Source organism: Gopherus flavomarginatus, chromosome 3, assembly GCF_025201925.1.
Source record: "Gopherus flavomarginatus isolate rGopFla2 chromosome 3, rGopFla2.mat.asm, whole genome shotgun sequence".
Lineage (NCBI taxonomy): Eukaryota > Metazoa > Chordata > Testudines > Testudinidae > Gopherus > Gopherus flavomarginatus.
This window is the reverse complement of record NC_066619.1, coordinates 172,634,670-172,649,241: the sequence shown is the minus strand read 5'-3', so window position 1 is coordinate 172,649,241 and position 14,572 is coordinate 172,634,670. Positions and strand designations below refer to the sequence as shown.

General features: G+C 44.1%; 1 protein-coding gene across 1 annotated transcript in view; it reads left to right on the top strand.

Moving 5' to 3' along the window:
- Positions 1 to 2,914: 2,914 nt before the first annotated feature.
- LOC127046885 (cytochrome P450 2U1) overlaps positions 2,915 to 14,572 on the top strand; it is a 33,475-nt gene continuing 21,817 nt past the window's right edge. The window contains exon 1 of the mRNA XM_050944516.1: positions 2,915 to 3,338. Coding sequence (XP_050800473.1) covers positions 2,915 to 3,338 — 424 coding nt within the window. The remainder of the gene's footprint in view (positions 3,339 to 14,572) is intronic.

Sequence of the window (14,572 nt, the reverse complement as noted above, 5' to 3'; positions counted from 1 at the left end):
AGAATAGTGAGAGATTATATCTAACAGTTTCATATTTGTTTGAAGAAAAATTAGCCTTGACTATTTTAATTTTCAAATATGCCTACTTCAATAGATTCCTTTATAATCACCATACATTGTTTTAAAATATAGCTCAGCTAATGTCATGGAGCTTTTTATGGTAAATTGCTGTAGAGTTAATAGCATTCTAATACTGAAAAAATAAACTATTTGGGGTCCTCAGCAACCCACTTCCTCCTTTGCAGCCGCCTCATTAGAGAATTAAGGCTACAGTACTGGTGTATATTTGCCCTTTCTCAAGAACCTTGTTTAGTAAATGCTACTGATATTCTGCCTTAAAAAATAATGTATCCGTTTCATAATGTAATGAGGTTGTGCAGTAACATGTCTTCTAGCACAGTGTCCAAGGCTGGGCAAAACACACATTGGGTGATATGGGAGGTGCAGGAGTGCCTTTCTAGACGTGAGGCTCAGAATTGTGATGACTAGTCATGGAAGAGCGACGTTAAGCACCCTCTCTTGGAGAGCAAGCCATTATAACAGCAGGGATTTAGAGTGCTGCAAATTAAAAGGGTAGGTGAAATGGAAAAGATTTCTGGAAAGAAACACACAGTTCTGTTCATCAGAACTTCTTTGGTTCCAACTACAAGCTTAGAGTGAAATCTCCTCAAAGCAAGGACTGTCCTCCTGAAGGCTCTGAAAAGCATCTATAATATAGTTACAGCCATGGAAAATGAATAAATCCAGACTGATTCCACCCCTCCCCTGCTGCGCCATTCCTACACTTTTGTCTATATCAGTAACATCTGAAGGTGAGTAATTTGAGAGTGAGGAAAAGCAGTGGCTTAAGATAGACTCTAAGCTATCAGACTGACCAATGAAATGAAAAAGAAAATCTGTTCTTATTGAACAATTAGTGAAACTGAGCAAGAAAGAAAGAAGTTTGGCAGATTCTGAGTTGTGCAAATCATTCATAATAAAAATGGGTGAAACATAGTGATCTTGGCTGAGTTTTGGACATTGTCCCAACTACTGTTCAGGCATCCTGGCTTCTTCTTCAACAACATAGTAGATCTTCTTTCCTGTTTCTGCACCCCAGTGTGGTTTGGGGGTTATAGTTGAGTTTGAGGGTCTAATGTTAGTGCAAACTTGCAAACTGGTCTTGTGAGATTTTGCCCCTAAATTATGGAAAACTCATCAATTCAGCTGATTTAATGAGAATTCTACACTCATGAATAATGCAACCTAGTTGAAGTCCAGCAGTTCTCACAAGACTTCAGTTTTGTGCCAAAATCTCATGAAAATGGAAGTTCTTGTGAGATTTTGTTCACGTGAATTGGAACTGAAACATATACGTTTAGTTTTGGATCCAGCCTAGAACCAAATCAGCAGGGACAGTTTCACACCTGGGAAGTTGAATCAAAACTTCCTCCAGAAATTAGAAATATGTTGGACTTCAAATTGTGGTTTTGGCCCATCTCATATTAGTTGTGACCTTTGGCATCAAACATACTAGAGGGTGTGTGTGTGGAGGGGGAGAATTTTGTAAATCATACCTGAGAATTACAAAAATGTTAACCAGTGATATTCCTGGGTGAAATGTTGCACCTGTGAATGACAAATCTTGTCACGACTGTCTGATATTTATAGTTCATGCCTATATTTTATGGCATCATAGACAATAGTGTAGGACAGGCCCAGAAATGCACAGTTCCAGTGCCAGTGGAAGCTTGTTGTGGATGCAGGGTGGTGCTCTAGATGGGGAACGGGGGCGGTAGGAGCAGAGGGGAATGTTGGGGTGCCGGGGATAGGAAGGGGAAGAGGTGATGCTCAGTGAAGGGCATTAAAGAGACTCCGAGGGTGTGTGAGTCCTACCTGCTCCCATCCACATCCCAGATGTGATGACCAGTCCCTGCTCTTGCCTCCATCCCACCTTGCACCAACTGTGCTTTGTTTATGGGCAGTGACAGAGGGGTAGAAACATAGATCATCCCAGCCCACCCCACCCTCACTATATTTCCACTGCAGAGGTGCTAGCTCCCATTCCTCCCACCTCTGGTTTTGCTGCCCCCGCAGTTTCTTCATTTATTTATTATAGTTCCTCAAACTATGTCTGTCTTTGGGACGTTGTCATCACTGGTGGCCCACCAGAGCTCCACGCTGATTCAGCATGCTTAAAGCTGTGTTTAATTTCTTCTTTCAAAAGGGATTAAACTAAAAGAAACTAAGGCTTCTTTACTTCTGAATAAGAGCATCTACACAGGTGGCTAATGCACTTTAACACACTTTAAAGTCGTGTCTTTAGTTAATCTGGCTTAATGTTCCTGAGTGTCTCTAGCAGAGGTATCCCCAGACTGTTATGTTGGTTTTAATTATTAGCACATCCCGGTGCCACGGGAGTGGGTGGGGCCAAGAGGAAAATGAAAGAGGATATTTACTGACCCGATTTATGGGCAGTCCCATGTGCCAATATCTAGGAGTCGCTGAATGGATTAGGTAGGTGCCACGTCCCTTCTTTCCTCGCAGCCTTCCACCACCACTGGCAGGAACTGCAAAGCAACGTTGCGGGGAACAATAACTCAGAGCCTTGTGCTGCTTTATTTACTCTCCTCCCACCCCCGATCTCTCTGCAGGGCTGAGGGCCGCTGCTGCTCCTGCTGCATGAAAGGGACAGCGAGCGGAGGCAGGACTCAGGGGAAGGCGGTGGGTCTGGGAAGAGGGAACCCCCTAGGCTGGGGACGTCACGCTCCAGCTGGGGGGCGGAGTCGGGGACTCCCCCAGGCGTCTGGGCCGAATCGCGGCGCACAGAGCTCGGCCCCCAGCCAATCCCAGGAGGCGAGGTGGGCGGGGCCGGGCGCTGGCTGGCTGTAGCAGCGCCTCGGGGATGTAGCGGCTGCTGCGCTGCTAGGGCCGGATGGCCTGTGCGGGGCTGGCGGGCTGGTCCTGGCCGCTGCGGGACCCGGGCTGCTGCGCGCTGCTGGCGATCGCCGGGCTCTTGCTGGGGCTCTGCTGGCTGCTGAGCCGCCCGCCCCGGGGGCTCCCGCCCGGCCCCAGCCCCTGGCCGCTGGTGGGCAACCTCGGCTTCGCGCTGCTGCCCGGCCCGCTGCGGAGGCGGTGGCTCCTGGGCGGGCAGGGGGGCTCCCGCCCGCTCTCCCCGCACCTGCTCCTGACCCGCCTGGCCAAGGTCTACGGCAGCGTCTTCAGCCTCTTCGTGGGCAGCCGCCCCATGATCGTGCTCAGCGACTTCGAGGCGGTGCGGGAGGCGCTGGTCAGCCAGGCCGAGGTGTTCAGCGACCGGCCCAGCGTCCCCATCGTGGCCATGCTCACCAAGAAGAAGGGTGAGTGTCGGGGCTGGGGGAGCAGCCGAGTGAGCCCCCGGCCGGGCTCGGGCACTGTCCTGGCGCCGGCCGGCCGGGGCTGCAGATCCGGGGGTGGCTCCCCCGCATTGCACGGGGGTCCCTGCAGGAGGGAAATGTGGCCAGGTGGCTCCCTTTGAGCCGGTGCAGCATCCTCTCCAGGCAGGTTTTCCCAACCGGCCTTGTGGGAGAGGGTGCCAGGTAAGGGGCAAACCTCACCTCTCCAAACAGGGAAGCCCCTTGCCCTGGCAAAGGAGCCTTAAGGGGTGGCCTGCTGGTTTCCTTATACTCACAACAAAAACGGCTTGAGACACAGCAGGGCTGGGAAGAGATTGGCTTTTATTTCCTGGCCCGTTTATTGACATGGGTCAGATTATTAAAGATCCTATGGTGGCCGGGGTCAATATCCACTGACTGGTGCCTGTTGTCCCCCCCCCCCCCATGCAAAGGAGCATGAGACAAAATGTGTCAGGGTGTATCCTGAAGAATTGGCTTGCTTACCTTTCCCAGAAGTCTTAGGTCCTGTGTGCAGGGTGGAAGGATGGTGTAGCAAAGGCCTCATCTACACTCAAAAGTTGAGTCAACCCAGCTACGTCACTCAGGGATGTGAAAAATCCACCTCCCTGAGTGATGTAGTTAAGTTGGAATAGCCCTTGGGGTAGACAGCGCTAGGTCGACGGAAGAATTCTTCTTTCGACCTACCTGCTGCCTATTGGGGAGGTGGATTAACTAAGCTGACTGGAGAACCCCCCTCATCACTGTAGTGAGCGTCTACACTGAGCTCTATAGCAATGCTGGTGTAGTGTTTCAAGTGCAGACAAACCCTAAGTCACTGGAGTGGGTCTCAGTATATCTGGGTTCAGTTATCAGATCTACCACAGACTTCCTGCAAGGCTTGGGCAAGATTCTCTCCCTCTTTATTCCCCATCTTTAAAATTGGGAGAACAGTATTTCTGTATGTAACGGGGAGCTATTACAGTAAATTCATTATCGTTTTGCAAGATGTTCGGATATGATGGTCATGGGTCAGGACCTATGTAGATAAAAGTTGGATAGGAATTGGCTATATATTAGAAAATTAGGTTGGTTTAACTACCTTAGTTGAGTGAAAAATCCACACCTCTGGGCACCATAGTTAAACCAACCTAAGTACCCATGTAGACAGCGCTAGGTCAACAGAAGAATTCTTCTGTTGATGTAGCTACCGCCTTTCAGGGAGGTGAATTACCTACTCCATAAGGAAGCTCTACTGTGGCACGGCTGCAACTGTGCAGCTGTGCCTCTCTAACATTTAAACTGTAGACAAGCCCTTAGTGGGGATGAATAAGAAGAACAGGGATAGTTTTGTATTATTAGTCTAGTGTCCAGGACTTAATATATTTAGTCCTAGATCAGTACCAAAATATCACTATAATTCTGAGGGGCCAATGTCATCTAGTGTGTCCTATGTTCATCATGCTGGTATTTGAGTGCACAATAAATAAGTGGTTTCCTGACACCAGGTCTGTCTCCTTCTGTTAGTAGGTGTTAGAATTCTTAGGCTTTGGCACATCTTACTTTTGGGAATTCTAGCTTATACAGGGGGTGTTTTGTATTTTGTCCTAACCGTGGTATGTTCTGCCATCCAATCCAGAGCATGGAGCTCCATATCTGAGGGCTGGCTTCTGACAGCTCTTCCCCCTCTTTTGTGAATTTCAGCCTGTCATAAACAGATAGCTAAGGGTTAATGTCTCTTTCACCTGGAAAGGAGTAACCTGAAACACCTGACCAGAGGACCAATCAGGAAACAAGACTTTTTCAAATCTGGGTGGAGGGAAGTTTGTGTGAGAGTTCTTTGCTCTTTGTCTTCTGCCTGTACTCTCTCAGCTATGAGAGGATTTTTCTGCCTCCTGCTTTTCTAATCTTCTGTTTCCCAGTTGTAAGTACAAAAGATAAGATAGTGATTTATATGGTTTTTTTATTTTGTATTTACATGTGTGTAGTTGCTGGAATGTGTTAAATTGTATTCTTTTTGAATAAGGCTGTTTATTCATTTTTTCCTTTTAAGCAATTGACCCTGTATTTGTCACCTTAATACAGAGAGACCATTTTTATGTATTTTTCTTTCTTTTTACATAAAGCTTTCTTTTTAAGACCTGTTGGAGTTTTTCTTTAGTGGGGAACTCCAGGGAATTGGTGGGAGGAAGAAGTCAGGGGGAAATCTGTGTGTGTTAGATTTACTAGCCTGACCTTGCATACCCTCTGGGTGAAGAGGGAAGTACTTCTATTTCCAGGACTGAAAATAGGGAGGGTGGAGTCCCTCCGTTTAGATTCATGGAGCTTGCTTCTGTATATCTCTCCAGGAACCCAGGGAGGGAACACCTGGAAGGGAGGGGGGAGGAAATGGTTTATTCCCCTTTGTTGTAAGACTCAAGGAATTTGGGTCTTGGGGTCCCCGGGGAAGGTTGTTGGGGGGACCAGAGTGCCCCAAAACACTCTAATTTTTTGGGTGGTGGCAGCTTTACCAGGTCCAAGCTGGTAACTAAGCTTGGAGGTTTTCATGCTAACACCCATATTTTGGACACTAAGGTCCAAATCTGGGAATATGTTATGACACAGCCATTGATGTTTTCATTTTTTCTAATGAGTATAATAGATTTAGTGGCTCTTGATCTCTGAGGTAGTCCAGACCTGGCCCACTGAGGGCTTTAAATGTCAAGGCCAGAAGTTTGAATTTGATCTGTATCTCACAGGGAGTCAGTGAAATATGCAGAGTCCCAAGGTGACATGGCTGTGTGGGCTGGAAAGCAGGTTGCTGCATTCTTAACTAGCTGTTGCTTTTATCACACTTTAAGTTCTGATGCCTTGCGAACCAGGGCTGAAAAATTCACTGGACTCCTAGTAACCAGATGTGAAAGGTTGGGGCAAGGATGCTACCACTTAAGGCCTGTGGTAGCATCTTTTCTCCTCTCTGGACCTCCTGGTTGTTATGTATACTTGAGGGAAAAATATCAACTGGAAAATCTTGGCTGCTGTTTAGGATAGAGAGTGTTTTTCACTCTCCCAGCCTCTGGCCTGGTCTACACTACGCGTTTAAACCGATTTTAGCAGCGTTAAACCGATTTAACGCTGTACCCTTCCACACTACGAGGCCCTTTATATTGATATAAAGGGCTCTTTAAATCGATTTCTATACTCCTCCCCAACGAGAGGAGTAGCGCTAAAATCGGTATTACCATATCGGATTAGGGTTAGTGTGGCCGCAAATTGACGGCATTGGCCTCCGGGCGGTATCCCACAGTGCACCACTGTGACCGCTCTGGACAGCAATCTGAACTTGGATGCAGTGGCCAGGTAATCAGGAAAAGCCCCGCGAAATTTTGATTTTCATTTCCTGTTTGCCCAGCGTGGAGCTCTGATCAGCATGGGTGGCGATGCAGTCCCAAATCCAAAAAGAGCTCCAGCCTGGACCGTACAGGAGATACTGGATCTGATGGCTGTATGGGGAAACAAATCTATTCTATCAGAGCTCTGTTACAGAAGATGAAATGCCAAAGCATTTGAAAAAAAAAAAACTACAGGCTACACAGTGCTGCGTGACAAGCGTAACGGGAAGCCAGAGACTCAAATGGACGCTCATGGAGGGAGGGAGGGTGTACTGAGGACTCCAGCTATCCTACAGTCCCCAGCAGTCTCCGAAATTTGTATTTGCATTCTTGGCTGAGCTCCCAGTGCCTGTAGGTTCAAACACATTGTCCGACGTGGTTCAGGGAATAGATCATCAGTTTACTCCCCCCCCCAAGTGAAAGAAAAGGGAAAGAAAGCGTTTCTTGACTTCTTTCAATGTCACCCTGTGTCTGCTGAATGCTGCTGGTAGACACGATGCTGCAGCAGTGAAGAGCAGTATCCGCTCCTCTCCCCTCCCTGGTGGCAGATGGTACAATATGACTGATATCCGTCGTCACCATCAGCCTGTGAGTGCTCCTGGCTGGCCTCAGGTGAGGTCGGCCGGTGGTGCCTGGGTGAAAATAGGAATGATTCCTGGTCATTCCCAGTAGATGGGACAGAACGGCTGGTAACCGTCCTCATCATAGTAACTGAGGGCTGAGCTCCATCAGCCCGCTCCCTTTCCTGTGTAAAGAAAAGATTCTGTCCTGCCTGGACTATCATAGCAACGGAATGCTGGGCTCCTCTCCTCCGCACCGCTTAATGTCCTGCCTGGACTGTCATAGCACCGGGAGGCTTCCTCCTCGTCATTTTATCTCACTAACAAGTCACTGTTTCTTATTCCTGCATTTTTTATAACTTCATGACACAAATGGGGGGGACACTGCCACGGTAGCCCAGGAAGGTTGGGGGAGAAGGGAAGCAACGGGTGGGGTTGTTGCAGGGGCACCCCCCCCCACCCGTGAATGGCATGTAGCTCATCATTTCTGCGGGATCTGACACGGAGCAGCTGTGCTCTCTGATACACTGGTTCTCTAGTACACTTGCCCCATATTCTAGGCAGGACTGACTTTATTTTTAGAAACCATAAAGGAAGGATTGACTCAGGGAGTCATTCCCAGTTTTGCTTTTGTGCCCCCGGCTGATTTCAGCCAGGGGCACCCACGATAGCAGCAGACAGTACAGAAAGACAGATAACTGTCATCTCATTGCCAATTTACACTGGCAGCAGATGGTACAGAACAACTGGTAACCGCCTCTGCTATCATGCAAAAGCAAATGAATGCTGCTCTGTAGTGCTGGAGTATCGCCTCTGTCCATGGCATCTAGTACACATACGGTTACTGGGAGAGGGAAAAAAAAAAAAAAAAAAAAAAAAAAAAAAGCTGAACGGGCTCCATGGTTGCCGTGCTATGGCATCTGCCAGGGCAATCCAGGGAAAAAGGGCACGAAATGATTGTCTGCCGTTGCTTTCCTGGAGGAAGGAATGACTGACGACATTTACCCAGAACCACCCGCGACAATGATTTTTGCCCCATCAGCCACTGGGCTTTCAACCCAGAATTCTAAGGGGCGGGGGAGACTGTGGGAACTATGGGATAGCTACGGAATAGCTACCCACAGTGCAACACTCCGGAAATCGTCGCTAGCCTCGGACCATGGACGCACACCGCCGAATTAGTGTGCTTAGTGTGGCCGCGTGCACTCGACTTTATACAATCTGTTTTATAAAACCGGTTTATGTAAAATCGGAATAATCCCGTAGTGTAGACGTATCCTCTGTTTGTTGAGTCCTCTCATGAATAACTTCAGTACCTGCCTCTGCTGCTCTGTGTAGCCTTTTTGAGCAGCAGCAGATTGAAAGTGGCATGATCTTTGACCATTTAACTGCAACCCACCAAGTTCCGAGTAGCAGCTATGAAACTAACTGATCCTGTTAGCCCACATGTACCTTGCTCACATTTTTCTTCTAGCTGTCCACCAGTAAACTGCCACAGCTCAGCTCCACCTGTAACAGCAATGTGGGGCATTAATGTGGTCTGCCAGCTTCTGGCAACCTCTGTTTTAACCACCACATCATCCAGAGCGGCTCTTAGCAGTGTTAGACAAGGTGGTGATAAAGGCACCAGCAGCAAGTCCATTCTAGCATTCGCACCATTGCTGTGGCCACTGAAGCTGCACCAGTGGCTGTGCAATGATGAGAAAGTTGATGAGAAATGCGAGTGGAAACAAGGCCTAAAGGTAGAGCTGTTGTGTTTTTGTTGTCAGTAAGGTGAGATGAGGTCTGAGTTGTGTCCTCTGCAGTTTTTCTGCTACAAAACCAAGGCTGGGCCATAGCTCATTAATGGTACCATACACACAAATTGAATAGGATAACTGGTGTATTTTGGAAAGTCTGGGAAGGTAGCCCATAGTAAATACTTCTACAGGGCACAGAGTGCCCTGAGGACATACACAGATAGGGGCATCAGCACCACATGCAAAAGTGCATCCTGGGATATTTTTTCTACTCTATGGTAAGAATGAGTCATGCCATGCCAGTCAATATAGTGCAAAATAAGCATGTGCTTGGTAGTTATGGTAAGATGACAACTGTTTGCTAGCCTAGCCCCTTATCAGGGTGGTACAGAGTGGGCTAGCACTATAGCCAGTGCATGCAAGCATTTTAAATAGAATATCAACAACAATTTAAATTCCAGAGGTGGAGAGGGGAGTTGTAGTACAGGGAATGTCTGAATTTCATTCTGCAGCTGCTTTGAAAAGCTCTGTGTAGCAGCAAAGAAATTGAAGTCTGCAGGCTCTAGCAGGTAAGGTGACACTGGCTTATCTGTGGTTCATGTTTGGAAAGGTATCTCAGCAGTACACTATGCTCTGTTATGGGATAGCTGCCCAGAGCATCCCCAAGTGTGTTGAATTTTTGAAAATGAAATCTTAAATTCTACAGAAACTGATGGTGTAGGTCCCCTTATTTGGAAGCCCAGCACTTGGTTCTAACTATGGCAAATAGTGGACTATTGGATTTTAATGATCATTCTGGTCACTGTAAAGTACTTGCCCATATTTTCCTTGAGAAAGAGTGGAGCTAGAAATCAGTGTTTTATGCTCTCTGAAAGTTCTGCATTCCACACTTTCTATAGCATAGGCACAGTGTTCATCTCTAATTCCAGCAGATTATGAGATATTGGCTAAAATTGTTTGTGTAACCCACTAGTGTTGTGTTCCCCTGATTCACAGAGGATGTTACAGCTCCTAGCTAGAGAGTTTGGCTCTTTGGCTCAAGCTGTAGATACTTACGCTTTTAAGACTGGAGGAGATTTAGTTCAATCCCAGCTGTCAGCCAAGGTGATAGCTGTCACATCAGCATGTGTGGGTGTAAGTAAGTTGATTGTTGGAATTGGTAATGTGATTTAAGATCTGTTGTTTCACAACATTGTCAGAGCTTGGAATCAGGACATACAGGTATGTAGTGTGATTGGTTTTTTTAAAAAACAAACAAAACAAAAAACTTTTCCACATATTGGCTCAGGATCAGTGATAAAATACTGATCGTTGGTTTTTAATGTTGCATTGTTACGAAAACTACTACTCTCCAAATGAGAATACACTATTCAGAACAGTTTTCAGAGTGGTAGTCGTGTTACTTTGTATCAGCAAAAAGAACAAGGAGTACTTGTGCACCTTCAAGGCTAACAAATTTATTTGGGCATAAGTTTTCGTGGGCTAAAACCCACTTCATCTGATGCATGCAGACTCCAACGAGAAACTGCAGAACTGGAATTAATTTGCAAACTGGACACCATTAAACTAGGCCTAAATAAAGACTGGGAATGGATGGGTCATTACACAAAAAAGTAAAAACTATTTCCTCATGTTAATTTTTCCCCTACTGTTAATCACACCTTCTTGTCAACTGATTATCCTTACAAAAGTGTTTTTCTCCTGCTGATAATAGCCCACCTTAATTGATTAGTCTCATTAGATTTGGTGTGGCAACACCTATTCTTTTCATGTTCTCGGTGTGTATATATATCTTCCTACTGTATTTTCCACTGCATGAATCTGATGAAGTGGGTTTTAGCCCACAAAAGCTTATGCCCTAATAAATTTTAGTCTCTAAGGTGCCACAAGTACTCCTCTATTTTTTTTTTTTCTGTTCAGAATGGTGTATTTGACTATCTTTTTCTTCTGGGCTCTGTAGCCTCCCATTGTAAAGAAATGCTTAGTTGTTTTCTCTTCAGTGCAATCCATTCTCCTTCCTCTCATTCACTTAAGTTATCCAGAAAGGGATATAGTCGCATGCAATTCTTTGTAGGGTACATGCTTTCAGCAGAGCAAACAAAACCGAAAGTAAAATTGCTAAAGAGTAAACCAACTTAGTAATTCCAGTAGCTCCAAATAACTTTTTTTTTTCTCGTTGGGCACCAGTGATCCCTGGACTACTTTATCCTTTTCAACATATTATCATCACTGACGCCCCACTCTCCATGCTTCTCCTCTAATCCAATCCACATTTTTAAAAAAAGAGCCTACATTTTCAGTTGAATGCAACGACTGTATTTTTCCTATTTACATTGCCATAAAGAGTTAATTTTTATTTTACGAACAAATACATGATGCAAATTGCCTGGAAAGTGCATTACAAAAAACAGTACATATATCCTGTTTACATTTCCCCATAGACAAATACCACCAAAAAGTAACATTTCTCCTACTTTTTCATGTACTGATATAATTGATCTTAGATAAAGTTAATTAACTTGTTTATAGTTTCAGGAGTAAGTTTATCATCTAGTCTAAAAACTTCTTGTAGTGACAGATCCAAAAATGGAGTTGTATTAAACCCAGAAGCCATGTTGACATAATTTAAAATACATAGATTTGTGTTTTATGGGAGGTCAGCAAACTTTGTGCCAGTATTGGCAATATTAAGTATGGTCTTCCATGTTGTAGTAGTTGTTGGAAGACATCTTGGATAACTCGGAAATATATAGTGGCTGAACGGTTGTGTGGAAGAGTTTCTATCATAAGTGGTATGCCTTGTCTATAGATGTGGAGGTTTCTTGGTTTGGTTTTTTTGGCAAAAAACCCCAAAACTCTCACTGATATAACTCCAACAGTGATAGCAATGGTGTGAGCTCTAGCATTATAAACCTAGAAGCCTAATAAGACCATCTAATTCAGGGATTTTGAGCAATCAGTTTTTGAATTGCTCCTCTCCAGCTCCACTCTGGCACCAATAGTGACTGCTCCAGCTCCGCTCCAACTCTGCACCGTGCGCCAACTCAAATTAATTTTTAACTAAAGAAAAAAGTGCATACTGTAATTTTGAAAACATTTTTATTCAGACTTTTAAAACAATTTAAATGTCATCAATAATGATACAAACTAAAATCATTCATAATTCATTCTGTAAAAAATTATTGCAGCAATCAAGTCGTCTTTCATAGCCTGTCGCAAATCATTTAAAATTAACTTTAAAGCCGAAAACGGTCGCGCTACACTAGCTTGAGTTGTTGTCATGCTTAAAGCAATTCTACAGGCATCCTGAATGTAGTGTGGGTAGCTGTGAATGGCCTCAAAAACAGACTTAACTTTTAGCCTACCAATAGACTTCATTGCCTCACAATCTTCCTGAAAGATTCTCTCAAATAATGCTTCATTACATTTTATGAATTGCAGAAACTCACCGGCATCTTTCTTGTTTATCCAATTTCTTTTCAAAGTCGTCATCTTCTGAAGAATTGATGCTTGAATTATCTCCATTTTCCCGTGATGTTTGAAGACGTTTCAAGGATGGATGCTTGAACAAGTTCAGAGTGGAGATGGAAGGTTGAGAACAGCCTGCTATTTCTGAAGGATGTGAACTTTCCGAAACTGCAAATTCAATTGTTGATTACTCCTTTTGTTGTGGTTTGTTTTCTTCAACCTCTTTCGCCGAGTTCAAATGTAGCAATAGATTGTGTTATTCAAGTTGTCGAGCAATATCAAGGAGCCCTTCTTTTGCCCTTGGTATTTCCCTTGAGGTAAGAAGAATCTGATACTGTGGGTCAACATAAACTCTAGCAAGGAAATGAATATTGTCAAAAAGCTTCTCTTCATGTTTCTGCATGGAGGATAGAATTCCTTCTGCAATTTGTCCACCATTTTCTTGCAAGAATTTTGACAGCTTTCGCCATTCCTTCATTAAAACTCTCGGGGTTACATCGACAGCTTGAAGATTCACGGTTGTTTGGTTTGGCTTTGCCAAGAGGTCTCGCAGGTTCTTCGCTTCATCCCATTCAGCTTTTGTTAATTTGAGTTCTCTTGTTCCAGCAGCAGCAGCTGCTTGTTCACAGTAAGATTGAAAAATGAGAAGTCAATCAATCATTGCAAATGTTGAGCGAGTCACAGTATCCAATGATTGTTACCCCATGTAGATCAAGCAGAACATTTGAATACTTGGGGTTTGTAGTTTGACAACGACTTGCCGAATTTTAGCCAGAAATTTCTTGTCGTCCTCATGAAGCCATGTTGGAAGTATGAGGCTAGGGTCATTAACCCATTGCGCAGCAGCATCCATGTTGAATTCGATTTCATCCATTCCTTTAGTTCCTTCATCAGGCAAAATAGCTTCAGTTCTGTCCACATCCCTGTTCTTAGAAATGGTGTCATTGTCCTCCCTGAAATTTTTGACAGCACACATCATGTTTTGCTGCATTATCAACACAGATGCTCAGCACTGGCATTTCACTGATCCCAAATTTTTCTAAAATAGCTTTTACTTGACTTGTCATGTACGAAGAATTGTGACACCCTTCAGTGTTGATTATGTCCAAGGTTTTACCACAGCTTTATCTTTTCCTTCTTCGTAGTACTGAGCATTGATAGCAAGGAAATTTCTGTTTCCACGGGTTGCCGCATCCATTTTCAGATAGCACAGTTTTTGCTCCATAGCTTTCTTGAGCTCTTGGTGACCAGACTCAGCTGTGCTGACAACTAAATGACGAACCTCATCGTGCCCTGTCGAAACTCCAAGGTGCCGACCCATTTCACCTGCAATTTTTTGGAATCCTTTGTTCTTTAGCCTAAAGGAAATGGTTTCCTTGAGTTCAACAGCACTCACTACCATCAGCCCTTCATGGAAAGTATTGGCATCCATAATGACTGTAACCTTTGAGGACTTCAAATACGAGTCAAGTTTTGTTTGCTCAATTTTGGGTTTCTTTTCAGATGAAGCTCTGCAAAAAATCTTTTCTCCAGGAGTTTTCAAAGAGCCAGATAAATTGCAAGTTAGTTTTTCTTATGAAAATTTGCAGTAAAAATATTCAAAATATTTGCCAAGTTTTTAATTAATATCTCAAAAATGCTTTAATATAGATAGATCAATGAAATTTTGTATGTGCCATAGTGTTTAGTATGTGCTATCGCTGTTCCACAACACTAATTGTTGGGAAATAACGAGGCTATGTGTTACAAGGTTGAAAATAAACTTTCCCGTTAAAGTTTATTTCCAATGTTCTATCATACAACATCATTCAAATAAAATTATTTAAACTACAGGCGTCGTGAACTGGGGGGACTGGGCCAATTTTATTTAATATTTTTTTTAAATCTTTGACTATTTAACAGATACGACCCTGGAATATGATTTAATGCTAAAACATGCATTAAAATGGTACTCTTAATTTATTTTGTATAATTAACTATTTCTGAGAAAACTGTTTAAAAATTTTAATCTGCTTAGATGCCTATAATGATACAAATAATTTTACTTATTTTTCAACTTTGGAACCATACATTTTAAGCATAAT